This window comes from Cervus elaphus, chromosome 15 (assembly GCF_910594005.1).
Source record: "Cervus elaphus chromosome 15, mCerEla1.1, whole genome shotgun sequence".
Taxonomy (NCBI): domain Eukaryota; kingdom Metazoa; phylum Chordata; class Mammalia; order Artiodactyla; family Cervidae; genus Cervus; species Cervus elaphus.
Window position 1 is genome coordinate 57,063,814 of NC_057829.1, and position 27,082 is coordinate 57,090,895.

The following is a 27,082-nucleotide window of genomic DNA, read 5'->3' on the forward strand; positions in this document are numbered from 1 at the left end:
CAAAGCTATGGTTTTTCCAGTAGTCATACATGGATGTGAGAGTTGGACCATAAAGAAAGCTGAGCATTGAAGAATTGATGCTTTTGAACTGTGATGTTGGAAAAGACTCTTGAGTGTCCCTTGGACTGCAATGAGATCCAACCAGTCCATCCTAAAGGAAATCAGTCCTGAATATTCATTGGAAGGACTGATGCTGAAGCTGAAACTCCAACACTTTGGCCACCTGATGTGAAGAACTGACTCACTGGAAAAGACCCTGATGCTGGGAAAGATTGAAGGCAGGGAGAAGGGGATGAGAGAGGATGAGATGATTGGAGGGCATCACCAACTCGATAGACATGAGTTTGAACAAGCTCCAGGAGTTGGTGATGGATAGGCAGGCCTGGCATCGTGCAGTCAATAGGGTCGCAAAGAGTTAGACGCAACTGAGTGACTGAACTGACTGAAAAGCCTCAAATGTGAGGTGACACCTGAATTAAGTTCACACCTGAATTAAAAGGACTTCTTGGTAGCTGAGTCAAGAATCTGCCTGCAATGCGGAAGATCTGGATTTGATCCCTAGGTTGGGAAGATCCCCTGGAGGAGAGAATGGCAACCCACTCCAGTATTGCCTGCAGAATCCCATGGACAGAAGAGCCTGGCCGGCTACAGTCCATGGGGTTGTAGCAAAGAGTTGGACACAACTGAGCAACACTTTCTCTTTCAGCCACGTGAAGACTGGTAGTGGAGGACACAAAGAAACCAGCTCATGTGAAGATCTTAATGCAGGAGGAATAAGCCTTTAAAGCAGAAGTTGGCAAACCTTTTCTGTAACTGGGCCACATAGCAAATATTTTAGGCTTTGCAAGTCACATAAGGTCTCATGTTGCATGTTCTTCTTTGTTTTTGTTCCTGTTGTTTTAAGTTGTTTTACAATCCTTTGAAAATGTAAAACCCCTTCTTAGTTCCCTGCCAGTATAAAAATAGGTTTCCAACAAAATTTGGCCCCTCTTAGTTTTCTGACCCCTACTTTAGAGGAACATCTAATCTATTGTAGCCAGAGAACAAGTAAACAAAGAGAAAGTGGTACAAGATGAGGTCTGAGAGGCAGTCAGGAGCCATATGGTGCAGTGCCTTTTAGGCTAAATTAAGATTTTGGATTTTTTTTCCAAGTGTGATGGGAATCCTCTGGAGAGATTTAAGCAGGGCGGTGGTATAATCTAATTTATACTTTTAAAAGGCCATCATCTTGTGTGTGAAAATCAGACTCTGGTGGGGCTAAGAGTAGAAACAGAGAGACAGTTGATTAGGAGGCCAGCTATTGTATCACTCAGGCAGGAGAGAACAAGGGTGGTGATGTGAAGAGACAGAAAGAATTGAACAGAAGGGGAACTAAACACTCTCCATGAAAGCTCTATTTATTATGGATAAACAAAAACATGGAAGAATTCTTAAAATTTTACTTTAAAATCAAAAGTGCTATAAAGAGCTTGATTACCAGAAAAATCTTGGTTACTCAAAGTTTTAGCAATATTTTGACATGTTTGATTTATAGATATTTGACTTTCAGGAAGATCATCATTTTCCCTCTCTCTCTGAATCATTTCCTCTAGTGAAATGATTCCATTTCTCCTCTGGTCCCTGATACTCATTATTTTCCTCATTTCACTTAAATGAAGCATATTGAGAATGTTCCTCTCATTTCAGAATGCACTGCAGTCAACCAAAAGAGCAAAACTGTTTGCTCTTTTAAAATCCAAGAAACTTTCAACTTCCCTTTACCATGAGAAAGCTATAAATGTAGGTGGTTCTCACTCTATCCAAACTCATTTTCTTGTTCTTTCTCTGATAAAAATGAAGCTGAGTTTTTGAAAATTCTTCAAAGTGTACATTTAATTTGGGCACTTTTGGTGTATATTTGGGGGAGAAGACTAATTAGATAGTATCATAGGTTAGGTTCCTTGGAGATAGATTCTGAGACCAAGTTTTTCAAGGAAGTGATTTATTGAGGCAGGACGCAACTGGCAAATACGTCTGCAATGAAATTAGGATGATCAGGAGAGTCAGAGAGAGACACTGACTGCAAAGTGATTGTAATTCAGCCAATACCTGTGTTAGGTGGGACAGGTCCCTCAGACTTGTCTTCAAACGAGGCAAGAAGGCTGCGTCTTTGCATCTTAAATCAGCCAGTCATTGGCTGTGGGCCTCTGAGAGGATAACCTAAAGTGAGGCAGTTCTCTGCAACCTAAGGCAACACCTAGCAAAAACAAAGCTTTTCACCATCAGGAACTAAAATTCCCAGCAGCTTAGGGATGAAAAAAGGCTCTGGATTGGAACACCACAGTACCTACTGCAAAGGGACACTCCAGTATTCTCATATGGTCATTTCTATCATTTAATATTTATCAAGGCACATAGTATTTTACCATGACTATGTATGGATGTGAGAGTTGGACTATAAAGAAAGCTGAGCACTGAAAAATCGATGCTTTTGAACTGTGCTGTTGGAGAAGACTCTTGAGAGCCCCTTGGACCGCAAGGAGATACAACCAATCCATCCTAAAGGAGATCAGTCCTGGGTGTTCATTGGAAGGACTGATGTTGAAGCTGAAACTCCAATACTTTGGCCACCTGATATGAAGAGCTGACTCATTTGAGAAGATCCTGATGCTGGGAAAGATTGAGGGCAGGAGGAGAAGGGGACGACAGAGGATGAGATGGTTGGATGGCATCACTGACTCAATGGACATGGGTTTGGGTGGACTCCGGCAGTTGGTGATGGACAGGAAGGCCTGGCTTGTTGCGGTTCATGGGGTCGCAATGAGTCAGACACGACTGAGCAACCGAATTGAACTGATAGAGTATTTTTATTAGCACTTTTAGTATACCAAATACACTAATTAGCATGCCAATTGGTATGTATACATAAAACAACATTTTACCACATAAAGTATTTTTATTAAACACAGAGACTTCATGTTCAAGTGCTTAGGAACACACTTTCAAAAAATACTGCTGGAAAAATGACTAAAGTGTCATTTCAACTGTGTACCTTTATGAGCTGATGATTAAACCAGTCATTTTTGACTTGCTCCTCCCTTATCAAGTTCTAAGGCACCTTCCATGATAAGACACCTCCATCTCTACTTTTTTGTCACTGCCAACAATTCTGGTCCCCACCTTCATTTCTTCAAACTTAAAACATCTCCTATGCCCAATTTCATCCAAGTTGTGTTTTTTGGGGGTGGGGGAGGGGGATGCTCCATTGCATGAATTGCATTAATTACTCAAATAGCCACTGTGTAGGGCACCAGGAAAATAACATTGAGCAAAAAAAGACAATCCTGCCATCTCTCATGAACATGAATTTCTAGTGAATGAGAAGGACTTTAAATAGTAAATTCCATGATAAACAATTTCATGGCAGCTGTGATTAAAATGCAATGAAAAAGTACCTGATGTTATAAAACCACATAATGTTGGGACCTGAACTAGGGGGTCAGAGATGGGTTTTCTAGAGTCAATAAGATGAACCTTAAAGGAGAAAGTTCACAGGAAGCATGCTTCATGCAAAGAGAATACTATGCTTCTTACCTTCAGGATCTGAAGAGGAGGAAGCATGGTGTATTCAAGGAGCTAAAGAAGAAAGCCAGTAGCCAGTATGCTAGAGCTGGGTTCATTTGTGAAGCAGAGGAAGGTGTTGGGGAGTAAAGTTAAGCAAGAGAAAGTAAGCAAAGGCCATATGAAACCATTAGAAACAGGGTTTTCTTTTACTTTTAATGTTTCACTTTAAAATAATTTCAGAATCACAAAACTGCTACCAAAAAAAATTCCCTACACTTTTCACCCACATTCTCCAAATGCTCACATCTTAAATTACCTCAGTATAATTATCAAAATCAGAAAATTAACACTGATTCAGTACTATTATCTAATTTACAGTCTGGGGAGGGGGGTCGAGGATGGGGGGGCCATGGGACACATGTACACCTGTGGCCAATTCATGTTGATATATGCCAAAAACCATCACAATATTGTAAAGTAATTATTCTCCAATTAAATTAATTTTTAAAAAGTCACTGTGTCAGATATTAATCAATAATAATTGTTTAAATTTCATGTATGTTTTTCCAGAACTATTCATTTTTTTTTGCTTAATTGATATAAACTACTGGATTTCCTTTTAGCATAATTCCTGAACTTCCCCTACTATGTTTATTTACTTTTGGAAAAATATCTTTTAGACATCAAACCAATGACAAGAAATAATATATATTATCACTAGCTTCAATTGGTTTTGCAAGAAAACAACCTGTGCTTTAAACTAAAAAAATAAAGTTAATGCAGTCTAAAAATAATAATTATTATTTCTGGTCCATATTTTACCAGCTAGCCAACTAATGCCCTTTCTCAGAATCCAACTGAGAATCACATACTGCATTTAGTTATCATGTCTCCTTAAATATGGGACAGTTCCTCAGTCTTTGTCTTTCATAACCCTGACACTTTTTTTTTTTTACTACAAGGCACAGCATGTGGGGTCTTAGCTTCCCAAAGTGAAGTGAAGTGAAGTCGCTCAGTCGTGTCCAACTCTTTGCAACCCCATGGACTGTAGCCTACCAGGCTCCGCAGTCCATGGGATTTTCCAGGCAAGAACACTGGAGTGGGTTGCCATTTCCTTCTCCAGGGGATCTTCCCAACCCAGGGATCAAACCCGGGTCTTCTGCATTGTAGGCAGACACTTTACCATCTGAGCTACCAGGGAAGCCCTTAGCTTCCCAACCAGGGATCAAACCTGTGACCCCTATAGCAGAAGCATGGAGTCTTTTTTTTTTTTTTTTTTTTTTTTTAAATTTTTTTATTAGTTGGAGGGAAGCATGGAGTCTTAACCACTGGAATGCCAGGAAAGTCCTGACCTTGACACTTTTGAAAAGCACTAGCCAGTTACTTGGTAGAATGATCCTCAACTTTGGTGTATCTGATGTTTCCTCATGATCAAATTCATATCATGCATTTTTGGCAATAATATCACAGAAATCACATGTCTCCTTTCAAAAGAAAGGTTATGTGGACACGACCCATGGTGGTGGTGATAACTTTGATCACTTGGTTAAGGTACTGTCTGCCAGATTTCTCCACTATAAAGCTACTGTTTTTTCCTTTTTACTTAAATATCTTTGGGAAGATACTTTCTGACTATGTGAACATCCTGTTTATCAACATATTTTTACCCACTGATTTTAGCATCCATCAATGATCTTGCCTGTATCAGTTATTCCTATAGTGTTTGCAAGTGGTGATTTGCTATTTTTATCAACCCTTTTAATTAGCTGGAATGCCACTATAAGGAAGAATTTTTCCTTCTCCCCTGATTTATTCATTTATTTTTATCAGCAAAGACTCACAGATTCATATTTTATTCTATAGGTTATAATTCATTATTATTTATACGGGTATTCAAAATGTCCCTGATTTGGCCACTGGGGCCCCATCAAGTTGACACTTAGGCCCTTTTGACATGGCCCTGTCATTTTTTGAGCACATCCCTACTTTCTGGCACTGTAGATGTTCCAGGTTGACGTACTTTTCCTACCAGTCTAAAATTAGCAATTTCTCCAAAGAACCATTGTTACCTGTATTGGAAACAGTACTAGATATAGTCATTGGTTCTGGGAAGTAAATGCCTTAGGCCCTACCAGCAGATACAGTCAAAAGAGTATGCATGCACACATCTGTGTGTGTTTATCTATGTATCTGTATTTATAAAATAAAGAGTTTGTACTGATAGTTCCAATTCCAAACATCTCGGTGTTCATTCTAGCCTTACAAGTGTCTCTCCCTTTTAAAAATTCACTAAATATTTACTGAACACCTGCCAAGGGCCAGGCTCTGTGCAAGGAACTGGGGTTACAAGAGTGAACAAAACAGGTAGGGTCCTGTCCTGCCCTCATGAAGCTTAAAAGGCATAATTTATGGATTACTCCCCTTTTCTCCAAATCGCTAAATTTATGCTTTCTACTGGCTCCTTCTCTCCAGGATTTAAACAGGCCAGAGAAGGATTTCAAGCAGGTAACATGATCAGTTCTACATTTCTAAACAAGTCATTCTTCTTGGGAATCAAAGGAAGAAAAAGTAAACTGGAGAGGTCAATTTTCAAATCAGTTGAAGCGGGATGAAAGCATAGGTGGGGAGATCGATAATGAGACTAGTAAGCAGTCCAAGGTAAGAGATGTCAGGCAACTGGACTGGGGTGAAGGGAGGGACAATGGAAAAAATTAATGGATTTGAGAAGCATTTAGGAGATAAACGGACCATACCTGATGATTGACTGAAGGGTAGGGGGATGAGGTGAGGGAGAAGGATGACTGAAGGAGGACTCCTAGATTTCACAGATTTCCATGTATTGTAAACATGTGACAATATGTCTCTTCATTAAATTGTAAACAATCTGATGACAAGAACACACAAGTATCATTCACATCTTTGTATCTCCAATATTTTCTACGGTGCCTGGTACACAGATGGAGCTCAAGAAATGATGCTGAATAAAATGTATAGGTGAATTTTCTCAGACTTATTGAGATTTCAGCTGTAGGGTATCAAATCAGTTATAATACATTCACAAAATCTTTAGTAGAAGAAAACTACTTATGCTGAATATCTATTCTCCCCAAAGAGTATATCCTGGTCTTTTAGTATATTGCGTATATTTTATCTGCCATCATTAATTCATCTTACCCAAGAGGTAAAACTCAGAAGCTATAAAATAGAAGTAAACATTTAACTATAACAATGAAATTTCACTTCACACCCATCAAACCGCCAAAATTAATGCCTATTAATTGCCTATTGCTTGCAGGGGAGTGAGGCTAAGGGGAGGCCTCTGTTTCCTCACCTCGCAAATGGAATCACGGGGATTAGGTAAGATGTTTCTAGACTCAAGCAGGCATTTAGTAAAGACTCACACACTGCCTTTTTACACATCCATATACTCCTCCTCCAAGACCCAGTTCAAACCACTCCTCCACTAGGAAGCCTGCCCAGACCTCTCCAACATGCAGCTACTTCTTTTCCCTTCTCTGAGCTTCTGGGATGCCTATCTGTAAAACTGTTCAAAGATTAATCATAGGTGGATCTGTGATTGCTCTTGCAATCAGTTGCTTTCTTCTTTACTTGTTATTGCACTATTTGCATACTCATACACTGTTCTCCAGTGAAGTCAGATGTCTCTGGATTCTGCTATGCCACTTATTTGCTATGCCACTTATTTGCTACGACTTCATCTTTCCACTGTTCACGCTCTTCTGTGTGATACAGGAGGCACAGCCATCTATCTGTTAAGGTCACTGTTAGGATTTGGGATAACGTGTGTAATGGGTCCATATATTAAGTGTTCCTTAAGTAGATGCCAACAAGCACTCGTTGAGAGCCGCTCTCAGATCTTTTTCAAATTTCGATACCCTCCTAGATGCAGCACCTCACAGACTGCCTCACAGGTGGCTGCTGCTTGATGGCTTATTTACCTATACTCTACCTTGTCCAAAAAGGACCTAAAGCAGGTAGGTGATCAACAAACATTTGTTGAGTGACTACAGGCTACACTTTCTGTCAGATTTTCTCTTTCTTTCTGTTTTTCCATAATAAACAGAACCATCATAATATTGTGACATTTTTTGGCCACATAGCTTGAGGCATCTCAGTTCTTGACCAGGGACTGAACCCAGGCCATGACAGTGAAAGCCTAGAATCCTAACCACTAGGTCACCAAAGAACCCCCCATACTATGACTTTTTAAAGGCCTTTACTCATCCTTCACCTGCACTGATTATTTTTTTAATTTAATTTAAAAATTGTAACTATAAAATACAGGCTCCTGGAAAAAATGAAAACATTGAAAGGGAATAAAATGAAAAGTAGGTTCCTCTCCCGACATTCAGTTTCACTATCCAGAGGTAATACTTAAAAAAAAAAAAAAAAGTCCTATGTATCTTTTTATTGGCCTTAGTGTTTGGCAAATACTCAACCTTCTTTAAGTTATTACTTAAAGATTTTCCCTGATTTAGCATCCTAAGAACATAAGCTCCATAAGAGCATTTTTGTCTCTTTTGTTCCCTTCTGTTCCCAGCACCTAAACAGTACATTAATCATAACCATATGTTCAATAAGTGCTTGCTAATGTATGGACTTCCTTTTGAGGAATTGCCACCACTCAAGGTATACTGCCTTCCTTTAGCCAAGTGGCAAGGAAGACTGATTAGATGTTCCCTCCTCAGATTTTGATCTGTGAGCAGAATACAAACAGTTGGAGGGAGCTGAACCCATATGAGAGCATGGAATGTTCCTGCAAGAAGGTGGTCAGTGGTGGCTGCTACCTGACTGCTTCCAGCCTGGTTCTCCTGCCTTACTTTCAATCCTGTGAGCTCACCCAATTTCTTCCAATAAATTGCCTTTTGCTTAAGTTAGCTCAGCACTTCTCACCCTCAGCACTGCTGACATCTTGAGCTACATTATCTTTGCTGTGAGGGGCTGTTCTGTGCCTTATAGTATGTTCAGCAGAATCTCTGGTCTCAACTTGCTGAATGCCAAGAGCATCCTTAGTGTAACTATCAAAAAAAGTCTCCAGACATTAACAAATGTCCCCAAGGGGGACTGAATTAGCTAGAGGTGATTTCTGTGGAACAAAAAAGTCCTAACTGCTGAATACTACATCTCTGCCAACTTTTCATTATGGCCTACATAGAAATAGCTCAGCTATATAATATTATGTTATATTGATAGGTCCTAAGTTATTAAACCAGTCAAGTAACAATGGATTTTAAAGGGTTCACCTGTTGTTATGTTAAACAACCGGTGTCTGCACACTGAGCGGTGTGGCCCGTCATAATCCATCTGGGCGGCAGATCGGCCCCAGGGCAGCCAGGGGAGACCAGGGAGCTCTCCACTCCTGGGCATCCTCCAACACGACTGGCTCCAGCCTTCCCCGGACCCCCCTTGTCACAACTCCAACAGGGCCTTTGTCCAGGCCCCTGGGCAGTACATTGATCAACACCTACATCCAGTGAAGGTTTATACACTCAAGAGGACCAGCAGTGGGATAAACAAGGTGCCAGGCATGTCCTCCAGCTACGTGGAGCAACGAAAGGGCATGTCCCTGTGAAGTTAAGTGGGCCTTAGGAAGCATCACTATGAACAAAACTAGTGGAGGTGATGGAATTCAGCTGAACTATTTCAAATCCTAAAAGATAATGCTGTTAAAGTCTGTACTCAATATGCCAGCAAATTTGGAAAACAGCCATGGCCACAGGACTGGAAAAGGTTTGTTTTCATTCCAATCCCAAAGAAAGGCAATGCCAAAAAATGTTCAAGTTATCGCACAAATGCACTCATTTCACATGCCAGCAAGATTATGCTCAAGATGCTTCAAGCTAGGCTTCAGCAGTACGTGAACCAAGAACTTCCAGACATACAAGCTGGATTTAGAAAAGGCAGAGGAACCAGAGATCAAATTGCCAACATCAGCTGCATCATGGAAAAAGCAAGGGAATTCCCCAAAAAATCTACTTCTGCTTCACTGACTACACTAAAGTCTGTGTGTGGATCACAACAGAAGGTAGAAAAGTCTTAAAGACATTCTTAAAGAATCTTAAAATTCTTAAAAATTCTTAAGGAAAATTCTTAAATTCGACCACTTTACCTGCCTCCTGAGAAAGCTGTATGCAGGTCAAGAAGCAACAGCTAGAACTGAACATGGAACAACGGACTCATTCCAAATTGGGAAAGGAGTGCATCAAGGCTGCATATTGTCACCCTGCTTATTTAACTTCTATGTAAAGCACATCATGTGAAATGCCGGGCTGGATGGAGCACAAGCTGGAATCAAGATTGCTGGGAGAAATATCAATAACCTCAGATATGCAGATGACACCACCCTTATGACAGAAAGCAAAGAGGAACTGAAGAGCCTCTTGATGAAAGTGAAAGAGGAGAGGGAAATAATTGGCTTAAAACTCAACATTCAAAAAATGAAGATCATGGCATCTGGTCCCATCATTTCATGGCAAATACATGGGGAAAAAGTGGAAACAGTGACAAATTTTATTTCTTGGGCTCCAAAATCACTGCAGATGGTGACTGAAATTAAAGCCATGAAATTAAAGACGTTTGCTCCTCGGAAGAAAAGCTATGACAAACCTAGGTAGCGCATTAAAAAGCAGAGACATCACTTTACCGACAAAGGTCCATATGGTCAAAGCTATCGTTTTTCCAGCAGTCATATATGGATATGAGAGTTGGACCACAAAGAAGGCTAAGCATCAAAGAATTAATGCCTTCAAACTGCGGTGTTGGAGAAGACTGTTGAGAGTCCCCTGGACTGCAAGGAAATCAAACCAGTCAATCCTAAAGGATATCAACCCTGAATATTCATTGGAAGGACTGATGTTGAAGCTGAAGCTCCAATACTTTGGCCACCTGATGCAAAGAGCTGATTCACTGGAAACGACCCTGATGCTGGGAAAGATTGAGGGCGAGAGAAGGGGTGACAGAGGATAAGATGGTTGGATGACATCATTGACTTAACGGACATGAATCTGAGCAACCTCAAGGGAGACAGTGAAGGACAGGCAAGCCTGGCGTGCCGCAGCCCATGGGGTCACAGAGAGCCAGATACGACTTGGTGACTCAACAACAACAACGTTAAACAACAGCTTTAGGGAGATACAAGTCAAACACCAAATAATTCACCCATTTAAAGTGTACACTTAAGTGACTTTTAATATATTCACAGAGTTGTGCAATCATCACTACAATCAATTTTAGAATACCTTCATCACCTCAAAAATAGGTGCACATCCCCACACACTTTAGTTATCACTCCTCAAAACTCCAGCTCCCTCAATTGTCAGCAACCATTTAATCTACTTTCTGCCTCTACAGACTTACCTATTCTGAACACTTCATGTAAATGGAACCACAGAATATGTTTTCTTTTGGACTGACTTATTTCTCTTAGCACAGTGTTTTCTAGCTTTGTCCATGCTATAGCATGTAACAGTAATTCATCCCTTACTGTTGAATAATATTCCACTGTATGGACACATTTTCCCTATCCATAAATGATAAGCATTCAGGTTGCTACACTTTGTGGCTATGATGAAAAATGCTGCTATGAGCATTTGTGTACAAGTTTTAGTGTTGACATAGGTTTTCATTTCTCTTAGGCATATACCTAGGGTTAAACGGAAACATTGTTTAACTTTTTGAGGAAGTCCCAGACTGTTTTCCAAAATGACTACACCATTTTACCTTCCAATCAGCAGAGCTTCTTTCCTCACTTCTCACCAACACTTACCACTAATCATTTATTATTCATCTTTTTTATTATAGCCATGCGAGGGAGAGTGATGTAGTATTTCATTGTGGTTTTGATTTCCATTTCCCTAATGACCAATGTTGGTGAGCATCTCCTTCAGGTGCTTACTGGTCATTTGTATATCTTGAAGAAATGTCTACTCAGATCCTTTGTCCGTTTTCTAATTGAGTTATTTGCCTTTCTATTGTTGAGTTACAAGAAATCTTTATATGTTTTAGATATAAGTCATTTTTCAGACATATGATTTCCAAAAATTTTTTCTCATTCTTAAATGAGTCAAAGTCTTTTCATTTTCTTAACAGCACAGAAGTTTTAAATGTTTATTGTTAGTCTTTCAGGTAAAAAATGAGTGGCTGGTTCACCTTGCAGCTCAATCATGTAACGTGTTTTTCTCTGAGACAACTATCAGCAGAACTGCTGCTCTATGACATCCATGTTTATTTAAAACAAGAATATAATTCTTTATATATATATTTTCACATAAAGTTGATTCTCCTGGAACAAGATATAAGAAGGAAGATGTAGCATGTCATCCTGTGATTTTTACCTACTCTTGACATATCACTCACTTATCCAAGGGACACCTGACCCAGAGAGAGGAGTTTAAGCAAGGCCAATGAAGAGTAATGGTTCTTCCACAGTATTGATGAGGAGGAAGAGAAGACTAATTAATGGATGATGGTTTTTTTGTAAAATCAATCACTTTTTGTAAATATCTTTTTCACTAGAGTTGATATAAGATGTTAAAATTCTATTCTCTGCATAGCAAATGAAGATAGACAGGTTTTAGACTGTCCTAAGTGGCCAGTGAAGCCTCTGTCCAGAATTAAGAAAAGGTCAATTCAAACAAATCCCATAGACGCTCAGTAAAATATATTCTGGAGATCAAGGTGTCCCTATACAAGTCCTTTAAGAGGCCCAGGAACATCATCTATTTGAAAACGACTTAGCCTATATAAGGCTCTTCAAGAACTTATAGCTGTGTTAAAGCAAACTTCTGAAACAGCTACAGACCATGGCTAAGTTACTGAAACCTAGGCCAGTCCTAACTTGCCTTTGTTCCCAACCCACTCTGCATACCACTGCAAAATTAATCCCCCTAAATCACTGTTACCCTGACTTGAGAATTTTTAGTAATAATTAAAAGCTAATATCAATGGAGTTCTTAACTATGTGCCCAGCATTGTCCTCAACAATTTAAATGGATTTTCTCATTTAATCCTCCTCGTAACCCAGTAAGGTAGGTTCTGTAACTCTCCTGAAGATGAGGAAACTGTAGCTTATTCAGTAACCCACCCAAAACTGCTGAGCCCCTGAGTGGCAATGCTAAGATTCAAATGTAGGTTTGAGCTGAGGCTCTCAACCACTACGGTATTTCTGCAGAGACACCACTGGTCTAGTAATCACTTAGGGGGACAACTACAAGGCACATGCATCAGAATTACCAGGGTAATTCTCTGACTCACAGCAGGTTTGGGAACCACTACAAGTTAACTCTCCATTTCCTACAGAATGCCTAAACTCCTCTTCTCATAGGCTTCTAGGATAAAGGCAAAATTCCTTAAATTGGCTTAGAAAGCTCTTCCGAGTCTGTCACTTGACTGACCTTTCTGGTCCCATTTTGCCCCAAGCCCCCTTTTTGTTTCCATTTCTATTCTTCATCACAAGATTCTTCCTTCTCAGGGTATTTGCACAAGCTGTTCTTTGGTCTGGGATGCTCTTCCCTCCTCCCTTTGTTCGATTAACTCTTGCTCTTCCTCAGGCCTTATCATGATGGGCACTTTCTGAGAAAAAATTTTCTGATCGCCCTGTTTAGGTCAAAATCCTACTATTATCTCTAATAATATCATGTACTACATTTGCAAACTAAAAACTGACTTTACATGATTATATCTCTTTCCCTTGATAAAGAGTACACTCTACAGAGGTAGGAACTGTACTTGTTTTTCTCAATATTGTGCCTCCAGTTCCTGGCTTAGTTGTTGTTGTTTAGTTGCTAAGTCGTGTCTGACTCTTTGTGACCCCACGGACTACAGTACGCCAGGCTCCTCTGTCCAGGGGATTTCCCAGGCAAGAATACTGGAGTGGGTTGCTATGTCTTTGTCCAGTAGTATCTTCAGTGCCTGGCTTAGTGCCTGTCACATAAATATTGCTTGTTCAATAAATACTTGTCAACAGAATTAATGGTTTCAAGGCCTTTTAACTATTCCAGACTTAACCAACCAACCATATTTTTCACTCTTGCTCAACAGAGATGTACAGTGCCATTTACAGAAGTTAATTCCTCTCCACATCTTTTCATCCTTATCTAAACACAAAATCCTTTTCCACCTCTTTACCTACCTAATTCCTCCTATTGCTACAAGGTGGCACCTAAATTTCCCTTATTTCACAAAGTTTTCTAACTCACCAACCCACAACAGTCTCTTCTAAACTGCTACCTCACTTTGTACTTCTAGGCCGCTCACTTGGCACTTCATCATATCCTGCCACGTATCCTCACGTAGTATTTCACATGTAAGTGGTTTGGTTACTTTTTTAAATATAAGTATCCCATTTGAATGCAGAGTTCCAAAGAATAGCCAGGAGAGATAAGAAAGCCTTCCTCAGCAATCAATGCAAAGAAATAGAGGAAAACAACAGAATGGGAAAGACTAGAGAGCTCTTCAAGAAAATGAGAGATACCAAGGGAACATTTCATGCAAAAATGGGCTCAATAAAGGACAGAAATGGTAGGGACCTAACAGAAGCAGAAGATATTAAGACGAGGTGTCAAGAATACACAGAAGAATTGTACAAAAAAGATCTTCATGACCCAGATAATCACAATGGTGTGATCACTCACCTAGAGCCAGACATCCTGGAATGTGAAGTCAAGTGGGCCTTAGAAAGCATCACTACGAACAAAGCTAGTGGAGGTGATGGAATTCCAGTTGAGCTATCTCAAATCCTGAAAGATGATGCTGCGAAAGTGCTGCACTCAATATGCCAGCAAATTTGGAAAACTCAGCAGTGGCCACAGGACTAGAAAAGGTCAGTTTTCATTGCAATCCTAAGAAAGGCAATGCCAAAGAATGATCAAACTACCGCACAATTGCACTCATCTCACACGCTAGTAAAGTAATGCTCAAAATTCTCTAGCCTGGCTTCAGCAATACGTGAATCAAGAACTTCCAGATGTTCAAGCTGGTTTTAGAAAAGGCAGAGGAACCAGAGATCAAATTGCCAATATCCGCTGGATTATCAAAAAAGCAAGAGAGTTCTAGAAAAACATCTATTTCTGCTTTATTGACTATGCCAAAGACTTTGACTGTGTGGATCACAATAAACTGTGGAAAATTCTGAAGGAGACGGGCATACCAGACCACCTGACCTGCCTCTTGAGAAACCTGTATGCAGATCAGGAAGCAACAGTTAGAACTGGACATGGAACAACAGATTGGTTCCAAATAGGAAAAGGAGTACGTCAAGGCTGTATATTGTCACCCTGCTCATTTAACTTATATGCAGAGTACATCATGAGAAACGCTGGTCTGGAAGAAGCACAAGCTGGAATTAAGATTGCTGGGAGAAATATCAATAACCTCAGATATGCAGATGACACCACCCTCACGGCAGAAAGTGAAGAGGAACTAAAAAGCCTCTTGATGAAAGTAAAAGAGGAGAGTGGAAAAGTTGGCTTAAAGCTTAACATTCAGAAAACTAAGATCATGGCATCTGGTCCCATCACCTCATGGGAAATAGATGGTGAAACAGTGGAAACAGTGTCAGACTTTATATTTTGGGGGTTCCAAAATCACTGCAGATGGTGACTGCAGCCATGAAATTAAAAGACGCTTACTCCTTGGAAGGAAAGTTATGACCAACCTAGACAGCATATTAAAAAGCAGAGACATTACTTTGCCAACAAAGGTCCGTCTGGTCAAGGCTATGGTTTTTCCAGTGTATAAATGTGAGAGTTGGACTGTGAAGAAAGCTGAGCGCCAAAGAACTAATGCTTTCAAACTGTGGTGTTGGAGAAGACTCTTGAGAGTCCCTTGGACTGCAAGGAGATCAACCAGTCCATCCTGAAGGAGATAAGTCCTGGGTGTTCACTGGAAGGACTGATGCTGAAGCTGAAACTCCAATACTTTGGCCACCTCATGCGAAGATTTGACTCATTTGAAAAGACCCTGATGCTGGGAGGGATTGAGGGCAGGAGGAGAAGGGGACGACAGAGGATAAGATGGCTGGATGGCGTCACTGACTCAATGGGCATGAGTTTGAGTAAACTCCGGGAGTTAGTGATGTGTGCTGCGATTCATGGGGTCGCAAAGAGTCGGACACGACTGAGTAACTGAACTGAACTGACTGATCGTTAGGTAGTTTTTTATGTTCTCTGTTGTTGTTCAGTCACTTAGTCGTGTCCAACTCTTTGTGACCGCATGGACTGAAGCACACCAGGCCTCCCTGTCCCTCACCATCTCCTGAAGTTTGCCCAAGTTCATGTTCCTTGCATCAGTGATGACATCCAGCCATCTCATCCTCTGATGCCCTCTTCTCCTTCTGCCATCAATCTTCCCCAGCATCAGGGTCTTTCCCAATGAGTCGGCTCTTCGCATCAGGTAGCCAAAATCCTGGAGCCTCAGCCTCAGCGTCAGTCCTTCCAATGATTATTCAGGGTTGACTTCCCTTAAGATGACTGGTTTGGTCTCCTTGCTGTCCAAGGGACTCTCAGAAGTCTTCTCCAGCACCACAGTTTGAAGGCATCAATTCTTTGGTGCTTTGCCTTCTTTATGGTCCAGCTCTCACAACTGTACATGACCACTTGGAAGACCACAGCCTTGACTATATGGACCTTTGTCAGCAAAGTAATGTCTCTGCTTTTCAACACATTGTCTAGGTTTGTCATAGCTTTCCTTTGTTCTTAAAGGGTAGTCATTGGTTAATTTGTGACTAGAGTACCCAAGCACATCACAAATACTCTGTAAATGTCTGCTAAATAAATTAATGAAGAATATTCTGTAACCTGCAGTGTGAACTCAACCTGCAGTTTATCAGCAAATTTGGCAATTGACAATTCTCCTTGGAGGACACCTGGATATTTTATATTATTTCTTTGGACTGTCTCTAGGATACCTTGGCAGACAGTTCAAAACAAGTGTCAGGGTAGAACATTAAAGTAATATACTACTTTAAATATCCTACAGTTCTATACTCAGATATTTCTAAATCCATTATAAAATTATTAATACATTTCATAGCTCTTTAGGATAACTCCACATTATTGATCCTAATCCTACAAGGTTGGGAGAATCTTTAAATATTTTCAGTAGATTAATTCAAAACATAACACTTAGGAAAATATTTTTGTGGTCATGCTATTAATCTCTTGGTTAAATATCATTTACCATAAATCTTTATGTAAAATAGGTAAGTGCATTTCAACTTTTTATTTGGAGGGGGTCAAACTGAGATCTAAGCAATTAAGAACTTTTTACTTCAGAATCAGAATAAATTATGATTCCAGTTATTCTAATTCTAATCTGAAAATCCTAAAGCCAAGGAAAATTAAGTTGACAAACAGTGGGGCTAGTGGTAAAAAATCTGCCTGCCAATGCAGGAGATGCACTAGACCCAAGAGACGGAGGTTCAATCCCTGCGATGGGAAGATACCCCGGAGTAGGAAATGGCAACCCACTCCAGTATTCTTGCCTGGAAAATTCCAAGGACAGAAGAGCCGCCTGGTGGGCCACAGTCCATGGGATCGTAAAGAGTTGGACACAACTTAGCAACCAAACAACGATTTACATACTATAAAATTAACTCATATTAAATTTTTAAAGTCTATTTACAGATTTGTGTCAGCATCACCAGAATCTAAATTTGTTTTATATTATTTTTGCAATATAATTTACAAAGTTGTGTAATCATCACCATTCTAACCCTGGAACATTTTCATCAACCCCAAAAGAAACATCATGACCTTTAGCAATCTCTCTCCATTTCTCTCCAGCCCCTCCAGCTCTTGGCAACCACTAATCTACTCTGTCTCTATGAATTTATTCTTAACATTTTATATAAATGGAATCATACAATATGTGGTGTTTCGTGACTAGCTCCTTTCACGTAACATGTTTTCAAGATTTATCCACATTGTCATATGTATTAGAACTTCATTCCTTGTTGTCAGCTAATAACATTTTGGGTGTGTGTGTGTACATGCTCAGTCACTTCAGTCATGTCCAACTGTTTGCAACCCTATGAACCGTAGCCCCCACCAGGTTCCTCTGTCCATGATTCTCCAGGCAAGAATAATGAAGTGGGTTGCCATTTCCTTCTCCAAGGGATTGTCCGGACCCAGGGATCAAAACTGTGTCTCCTATATTGCAGGCAGATTTACTGTACAGGAGGATTTACTGGTTTATCCATTCATCAGTTGATGGATATTTCGGTTATTTCCACTTTTTGGCTACTAGGAATAATGCTGCTATGAATGGTGGCATACAAGTCTTGGTGTAGATATAGATCTTTATTTCTCTTGGGTAGATACTGAGGAATGGGATTACTAGGTCAGGTGCTAATTGCTTCATTTTTCCCTAACAGTCTTAAGAAGAGTAACAGAAAGTTTTTTTTCCTATTTCAAAGGATTTTTGACACAGCCAGGAAGCAGAATTTTCATGAAAATGCTAATATAATTTTTTTTAAAAAAGGATAATCTGCACACCACTTTGCTAGCAATAGAACTGTACCACATTATTTTCCAGTTTGAAGTTCAAACAGAAATTCTAAGATGAGGTGAAAATTCCTTTTAATGTAAGTCATAAAATTAAATGGAGTCTGCTCTAATCTATGTAATCAATATGCTAGAATAAAATTCTGTTTTTTGAGCAGCATGTATGTATCCATTTCCTTCTGGCTGACAATTGCTTTAACAGATAAACACACAGTAAGAGAAGACTTACCCAGTAGAAGTAGTAATAAATAGGAATTTAAAATCTCAAACGCCTTAATAAATTACTTATTTCCCTTCCCTGTCATGGGCCTGCTTCTCATTTCATGAGAAAAGGGTGAAACATTAATTATAATCAGTCGTGTAAATTCCCGAAGTCTTTCATAAAAGCATCTTTCAGAAAGCAGAGGCCAAATAACTTCTGGTCACATGTTATTTTTATTTTTCTTCCTGACGATGTACACTCTAGCTCAAATATATTCAGGAAGCAGACTGTAAGCAAGAAATTAAGAGCTGATTGCAAAATGCTACGTAAAAACTAAGAGCTTTAAAAACACATTTTAATGTAAAGAAAAATCAAACATCTTGCGGCAGAAATTAGGCACAATCAGGGGGAAACTACCAAACGTTCTACCAATCACAGCACTAGAGAACGCCACAGGTCGTCCAAAAGACGCCTTCCTTTTAGCCAACAGCTCTTTTCCTCCCGCCAAAGCTGTCCCTAGAGCGTCAGAGAATAACTCAACGAGCGATTTATGATTTTTTCCTTTTGATCTCTCCCCCACACGCATCCACCTGCTTGGAGGTGTCAAGGCGACTAGAAATGGTTAACACTGACCAGCAGCCGACAGAGAAACAAACACCCCTGACAACCCACAGCTGAGTAAGCAAGAGCTGTTTATTCACGACCATGTTCCATTTGGAGACTATCGGCGAGCCCTTGAAAGCCCAGGCACATTTTAGAAGGTTCCTAGAGAGGGAGGGAATAATCTCCCCCCGACACACACGCACACACACCCCACCCCTCTCCCCCCGCCCTGAGATACACCCTGAGAGGTTCGGGTGGGAACCATCTGGTCAAGGCAGCCCCTGCCCTCCCGACCCCTCAGGAATAAGCTCACGCACTAGAGCATCCGACCCCTTGCGGGGATTGTGTAACTCCCCGAAATGGGCTCAGACGCTGCAGAGGCTGGCCCCAGCGCTGAGGGCTTCCGAAGACGCTTTCTGCCACCCCCACCCCCGCCACGGCCCACCCAGACGCCGCGGCCGGGACTGGAGACCCCGCCGAGAAATGGCCCTTTAGATCCCACCCCTCACCTGGCTCGGTCCCACCTGAGCACCAGAGCTGAGAGAAAACAGGCAGGGAGAGCTGACCTTGATGCTACTGACAGTGGAGCGGCACATCCTGCTGCTTCTTGGAAAGCGGCCCGCAGGACATTTTTCCCCCTGGAGGAAGGAAACGGGAGGGCGCCGGCCGGGCGGCGGCGGGCGCGGCGGCGGTGGTCCGGGCGGGCTGTGCAGCCTCTAGCGGGGACGGTCCGAGGACTACATCTCCCAGGCTGCTCTGGGCCGCCTTGCGTCGTGACCCCAGCGCGCACGGAGGCGGTGACTCTTACCTCACAGAGGTAGCTCCTCCGCCGGCAGCAACTCGGCGCCCGCGGTCCATGGACCGGAACCCCGGGCCGACGGGCAGGAACCCCGGCCGCGATCGCCGTCTCCCCGCCCTAGGCTCCTCCTCCTCGCTCCCCACTGCCTCCTCCGGACGCCCGCGGGCCGCGCACCGCCACCGCCGGGCTCGCGGAGCCGCCCCGGGAGGCTGGGTGGCGGGTTCGCGGCTGCCGCCGGACTGAGGCCTAGTCCGCCGCCTCTCAGTGCTATTGTCCTGGGCCCGGCCCTGACCGGGCTCACCGGAGAGGCGAGTGCGCCGGCTCCGCCGAAGATGCCGGACCAAGCCCTACAGCAGATGCTGGACAGGTACGGGCAGCCTTTGGGGAGGACGCGAGCCGCTGACCCTCGTTCCGGCCCTGCCGCGCCCGGCCTCGGGGCTCTTCGGAGCGGAGCCCGGCGTGCCGGGAGTTCTACGGCCTGGGGGCCGGGCGAGGGGCCGAAAGTTTGGAGGCCGTACTTGCGGGGGGACGGAGCGGGCGGCCTGGGTGCGTAGACTTGAAGCGAAACTTAGTTAAGGAGTGGCCTCTAGTTTCGTCGGAACGCCTTTGCGAAGTGAGAGGGGCTTGTGTGAACCCAGAGAATTAGTTTCTTTTTCTCACTCTCCTTCTCCCCTCCCCCCCAAACTGTGTTGTAACGTGTTTGTCCGAGATGTCACTGGCAGGAAGACCCAAACTAATTTTCTGGGGAATGATCCTCCTCCAATTTTAACACTCTTTCCAAAAGCCAAGGAAAAATAAGCATTCGTTTGGAAAATTTAATAGGCAAACTTCATTCTTCTTTTCCTCCGTATCCCCAACCCCAAACTATAAGGTCAAGAGTATCCTCAAGGGACTTTAACGGTCAGACCAGAGTAGAAGTTATGGGAAACAGACATAAATCCAACCCTGAACATTTCTCGTATTTTACCATGCGTTGAGTTCCCTGAGAAAGTTTCATCTTGTCATGGAGCAAGTTCCTGGGGGGGGACTCCAGTCGGTAAAACTTTCTGTGAAATCGGCTGCAGAGCCCTCTGCTGTTGAAATTCTAGTCTCTGGGTTCTACCACGAGTTTCTGGAGACCCTTACTCCACATTTTCCACTAAGGATATAACTTCCTGGCAACGCCAATGTTATTGGCTAATGTATGTTTTCGTTGCCTACAACTCTCAATAGACCACTCGCCACCCAGTTCAGTGTGTGGTAGAGCTCTGTACTGAGAATGAATCCAACTGGAAAGTGTTAAATGAAGAGCCTCCCTTAAATGAAATTATACCCAATAAAATTATGCTTGGATCACACCCAGAACACAAATCACTCAAAAGTACCGTCTTCTTCCAGAGTGACAGACATTTCCTTTGGAGCTTAGAATTTTGAGACGTCTAAGTTGATAGAAATCATGGTACTGACTTTTTTAAGTTGGGGTGACCCAGTAATTAATCCAGCCCTTGTTCTAGGAGAGCATTCAGGTCAAGTTGTATTGACTACTCCCTTTTTATATAAGTAGTTTACAAGCTCCTGGAAGGCAGAAACTTACGCGTCATTATTTCAAATTCTTCAACCCCCTGTACAAAGCAAGTCATCAGTAAATACTTTTATGAGCAAATGCATGAACTTTTTGTCATTCTCCCCAGTTGTGTAGTGTTCTAATAATTTACCATACTGGCAAATTATGTAGGACTACTGAAATATGCCCAGAGGAGACGATTTTCTGCCACTGCCAATTCCAATCAGAGACCCTATTTTAGTGCTGGGTATTTTGTAATTAATTTTTACCCCCTCTGAGAGCCTGCTGCTTTCACTTTTATGTAGTTGACTTTTGTGTCCAAAAACTGATCTGGCTTTCATACACTCTTTGGAGATTTGCATAAAAGTAAAAAACCCAAGGAGCGCCAGCAAGACATTTACGATGTCTCAACAGAAACTTGGAAATTCTGGCTGCATATACTGAAACAGGTGACTATAATACTGGCTTCCCTCATCTTCTCTACCTTTTTGACATATCTCAAGGTAGATTCTTAAGATGATATTCAAAGATCATTTTGCAACCTGGCTCCATGTTGGAATCACCTGAGGAGTATTTTAACATATGGATGGATACCTGACTCTGCCCAGGACCAGTTAGTTCACAGATTTCTGGAGGGTAGGGCCTGAGCATGGGTATTTTCAAAAGCTTTCCAGATGTTTGTTGTGGTTGAAAATCATTTTTAAAGGGTTTTTTTTTTTTTGGCAGCGCCACACGGCTTGAGGGATCTTAGTTCCCCAACTAGGGATTGACTCTGGGCCTCCTGCAGTGGAAGCAGAGTCCTAACCACTGGACCACCAGGGAATTCCCACTGCCCTAAACCCTGAGTGATTAGTTCATGATAAGGGATAGTACTTTTTAGAGAGGTAAGCTTGGACAGAAATCTTGAAATTCTCATTTTGCCACTTACTGGCTATATGACTTTGGATTTAAATTCTGAGGTTCTGCATCATCTTTAAAAAATGGTAATGTCCTACCTTACAGGACTGTATAAATAAGAACAAGTGTAAGTATTTTGTTGTTGTTCTTGTACAGTCTTTCTGTATAAGTACTTTATACAACAATAAAATGCTATTTGTATGTTAGGCACACAGAAGGTACTTAAGATTCTAGTGTAACTGGGATTTCCCTCGTGGTACAGTGATTGGGAGTTTGCCTTCCAGTGCGGGGGATGTAGGTTTGATCTCTGTTAGGGAAACTTAAGATCCCACATACCGCGGGGCAACTAAGCCTGAGTGCTAGAACTAGAGATAAGCCTGTGTGCATTGGGCTAAGACACATGAGGCCAAATGAATAAATATTAAAAAAAAAAAAAGATTCTAATGTAACCAATCAATTAGCAATTTACACACACACACACACACCGTATCCCCCATCTCCTTTGTATTTACTATCATCTTAATCTGGGCTAGCCCCCTTGCAAGTTGAATACAGAGATACTTGATGGGTTCATTTGAAGAATACTGACAAGTTCAAGAGACTAAAATATGTCAACCTGTTAGGACCCAGAATTCTTGCTTGAATTTGCCTCCCCCTTGCTTGGTCTTTGGGTGGCAATTTTTGAGGGACAGAATTTACTTCAGAAACTTGGCTTTGTTTATTTCTTCAGTACAAGTTCTATCCTTGAGAAGATTAAGGAAATATATATAACATTGTTTCGGTTCTAGGTTAAGATTAAGTATATTTTAATAGTTTATTAAGTTTATATTCATTGAATTGATTTAATAAATATTGATCCATTTGCCCAGTACCATTCTAAGCCCTCAGTATATGGTGGTAGTGAACATAAGCAGAAATACTCATGTGGAGCTTTAATTCTAGTGAGGTTTGTGTTCCACAGATGTCAAATAAAATAAAGATTATATTTACAAACATGATGGTATGTTCAGTTTATACATTCAGTCTTTCACGATTTTTTAATTAATAGCTTACTAAGAGCTGACGTTCAATTGCTTTTCCTTTGTGAATAAGTAAATCTAGTTTAGCAATTGTTTATCTTAAAATAAATTTTATTCTTGCCATATTTGCAGCTGGAAAGAGTCTATATAGATATATATTTTGATTGCCTTTCATTTTTATAAACAGTAAGCAGCTGTTTTATGTAAATTTATCATCTGAACCTTTTAAATTGAGAGTGGTGGTAAGGGGGTGGTTTTCTAATGTCATGAATGATTGGGGTCACAAATCATTGCCCTGAAATTATAACCATTCATAAATTTAAACCGTTTACATCAGACTCTCTGAATCTTATTTTCTTTTCCTTTCCTTCATTGCCATACTTTTTTAAGAAGTCTGTTATGTCTACTCTGTCACCGTTATACTTTCTCATTTTCTCTTTTACTTCTCAAAATGAGGATTAAATGTATAGACAATACAAAGAATACTGTAAACAAACTGCAGAAATGGACCTCAGGTTTAAAGCCTGGTGAGAGATGCTTCTGGAAACTTGACTTTTGTGTACCCCTTTCACATTGAACACTTAGGAATTTGTTGAGGTTGTTTTGCATCACTTAATCGCACATGGTGAGTAGGCAAGGAACGGAGTCATTGTCCCCAGAACAGTCAGATGGGAGGAACATTGACAGAATAATCTGCTCCCCACAGGCCTCCTGCAGTAGCAAGTGAGTTAGAATCCTCTCTCACAGGATGTTACCGACAACATGGACATCCCTTTAGAGGTTGTAGATGTCCTCATAGGATTGAGCTGTATTACCTTCTGAGTTTTAAACTGTCTCTAGCTTCCACTAAAGCAGCTTCTCATTCTCTTTGGCATCTTTCCTCAATCATATTACAATCCCATTTTTACATTTACAGAACAATACCTGGAGTTAAGAACCATTAGCAATTAGTTGTATTTGCTTCCATCTCTATATAAAAAGCAGAAACATTACAGATAAAGTCCCCTTTGGCCATTATCCCCCAGTCCCATATCTTCTCCCATCCCCAGTCCGCTATCATAAGTGGGTTTATGTTCTTCCAGTTTTTGTTTAATGCTTTTATATATACTATATGTAATTCACAGTTCTGTTTTTGTTTCTAAAATTTAAATATATCAGTCTGCAATTTACTTTTTTAAATATTAAATTCTGTGATATTCAGCAATTAAAGAGTATACATATATTATCTATTGTATTAACATACTACTCGTGATATGAGTATGGATACTCATAGTATGGATCATCGAAAAAGCAAGAGAGTTCTAGAAAAACATCTATTTCTGCTTTATTGATTATGCCAAAGCCTTTGACTGTGTGGATCACAACAAACTGTGGAAAATTCTGAAGGAGATGGGGATACTAGACCACCTGACCTGCCTCTTGAGAAATCTGTATGCAGGTCAGGAAGCAACAGTTAGAACTGGACATGGAACAACAGACTGGTTCCAAATAGGGAAAGGAGTACATCAAGGCTGTTTATTGTCATCGTGCTTATTTAACTTATATGCAGAGTACATCATGAGAAATGCTGGGCTGGAGGAAGCACAAGCTGGATTCAAGATTGCTGCGAGAGCTTTCAATAACCTCAGATGTGCAGGTGACACCACCGTTATGGCAGAAAGTGAAGAAGAAATAAAGAGCCTCTTGATGAAAGTGAAAGAGGAGAGTGAAAAAGTTGACTTAAAGATCAACATTCAGAAAACTAAGATCATGGCATCTGTTCCCATCACTTCCTGGCAAATAGATAGGGAAACAGTAAGAGACTTTATTTTTTGGGGTTCCAAAATCACTGCAGATGGTAACTGCAGCCATGAAATAAAAAGACACTCCTTGAAAGAAAATTTATGACCAACCTAGACAGCATATTAAAAAGCAGACATTACTTTGCCAACAAAGGTTCGTCTAGTCACCGCTGTGTGGTTTTTCCAGCAGTCATGTATGGATGTGAGAATTGGACTATAAAGAAAGCTGAGCACCAAAGAATTGATGCTTTTGAACTGTGGTATTGGAGAAGATTCTTGAGAGCCCGTTGGACTGCAAGGAGATCCAACCAGTCCATCCTAAAGGAAATCAGCCCTGAATGTTCATTGGAAGGACTGATGTTGAAGCTGAAACTCCAATAATTTGGCCACCTGATTCGAGGAAATGACTCATTGGAAAAGACCCTGATGCTGGGAAAGTTAGAAGTTGGGAGGAAAAGGGGACGACAGAGGATGAGATGGTTGAATGGCATCACTGACTCTGTGGACATGAGTTTGAGTAAACTCCGGGAGTTGGTGATGGACAGGGAGGACTGGCGTGCTGCAGTCCATTGGGTCGCAAAGAGTCAGACACAACTGAGCGACTGAACTGAACTACTCTAGTAACATTTAGATTCTTACTACTTCTCGTTGTAATTTGACTTTCATCCACCTTTCTTATCCGTAGTTCTACTAAAAGTATATTAAATGTTACTAATAATTTCTTAATCAGTAAACCTAATGACTTTTTTCCTTTGTCCTCATGTCCTTGACATGTATTTAATGAAGCTGAAACTGGTGACCTCCACTCCCTAACTTGAAACTGTGTTCTAGTCTGCTGTATTATTTGTCTGTCTTACTTTTTCCCTCTCTTACATATCACTTACTGTCTTCAATCACTTAAGTATGGTTCAGTTCTCAGCATGTAACTCTTCGAAAAGTAGATATACTTCTATGACTTACTATCTCACTTTCACCTTTGATTGACTCCCAAATGTATGTTTTTATTCTTGACCTCTTTCCCACATTTTAATGTCTGCTTTCCAGCTGCCCAGTAGACATTTCCATTTGTGTATACACAGTATTACTAGTGTCTTCACCTATCTAAAACTAAACAACTGCTATTTCCCTGGTTTTTACTTATCTTGACTTCCCAATTTCTGACTCATTCTTCTAATCTACCAGTCATAAAACCTACATCTTTTTTTGCTTTTTTTCCTCTCTAAATCCATCTGCTTATCAAATACTATAGGTTCTTCTTTCTCTGACTCCAGTTTTTCTCTTCCAGTTTGACTTACAGAGTAGTACCAGAATTGGCCAGAGCACAGTTATAATCATGTCATTCCCATCCTTTAAAACATGCCAGTCTGTACATTACCAATAGGATAAATTCTAAACTTTCAAGACTTTGTGAAGAGACTTAGCTCTATTAATCCAGTCCAGCCCTAACCTACTTTAACCATACTCTTCTGCACTGCACTTCCTTGTCCTCTGAATATATTCTGCTGTATATCTTATTTTTTGCTTTAGAGGACTTCCTCCCTTTTGACACCTGGCTGACTCTGAACCATCTTTAGAATTCAGCTCAGTTATCACTTTGAAGCATTGTACATCTCCTTCAGGCAGTGAGTTACTTCTTCCACAATTTCCATAGAACCTTTATGTACTCATTATAGTACATCACTCTGAATTATAATTTTTTTTAATGCATCAATCCCATGTCTCAGAGCCTTTATTACCATCACCATGCACATTCAAGAGGGAGTTCACTGAGAACAGAAACTGTTCCATTTCTCAAGAAGGGGAATGTACATTGGCGACACTGTTGAATCATGCTGTCTTTTCACTCTGACATATCAGTGCTTAGAATAATCTTGCTGAAGCACCATTTTAAAAATATCTCATTTGTTCAAAACCTGTATTTTTTTAATTGCTTACTAAGGTTAAGTTCAAAATTTTTTAACTTGGCCTTCAAGACCCTTCATAGTCATATTTATTGTGCTCTCTAGTATGTTTAAGACACAGAGTACATGACTGGCACTAGCTACCTTCTTAAAGCTCTGCTTCTGTTTAAAAGTGAGTACGTGAGGTACGTGAGTATACATCTTTTGCCCAGGCCAGCTTGATATGCACACTGTCGTGTATTCTTTTCAACATCTTGTCTTTCAAAATTCTA

At 40.9% G+C, this 27,082-nt stretch overlaps 2 protein-coding genes across 5 annotated transcripts in view; one reads left to right on the forward strand and one right to left on the reverse strand.

Annotated features, from left to right (window-relative positions):
* Nucleotides 1–19,798, reverse strand: part of CPEB3 (cytoplasmic polyadenylation element binding protein 3) — a 191,094-nt gene extending 171,296 nt beyond the window's left edge. The window contains exon 1 of one of the 4 annotated variants that reach the window (XM_043926632.1): nucleotides 19,679–19,798. The gene's annotated coding sequence lies outside the window, so the exon portion shown is untranslated. Of the gene's footprint in view, nucleotides 1–19,379; nucleotides 19,616–19,678 lie in introns of those variants that run through there. The other 3 variants (XM_043926634.1, XM_043926630.1, XM_043926631.1) reach the window with 3 other exon arrangements.
* A 57-nt stretch (nucleotides 19,799–19,855) lies between these two features.
* The window catches only part of MARCHF5 (membrane associated ring-CH-type finger 5), a 53,434-nt gene continuing 46,207 nt past the window's right edge, over nucleotides 19,856–27,082 (forward strand). The window contains exon 1 of the mRNA XM_043926635.1: nucleotides 19,856–20,036. Within this exon, the coding sequence (XP_043782570.1) occupies nucleotides 20,002–20,036 (35 nt within the window). The 5' untranslated portion in view covers nucleotides 19,856–20,001. The remainder of the gene's footprint in view (nucleotides 20,037–27,082) is intronic.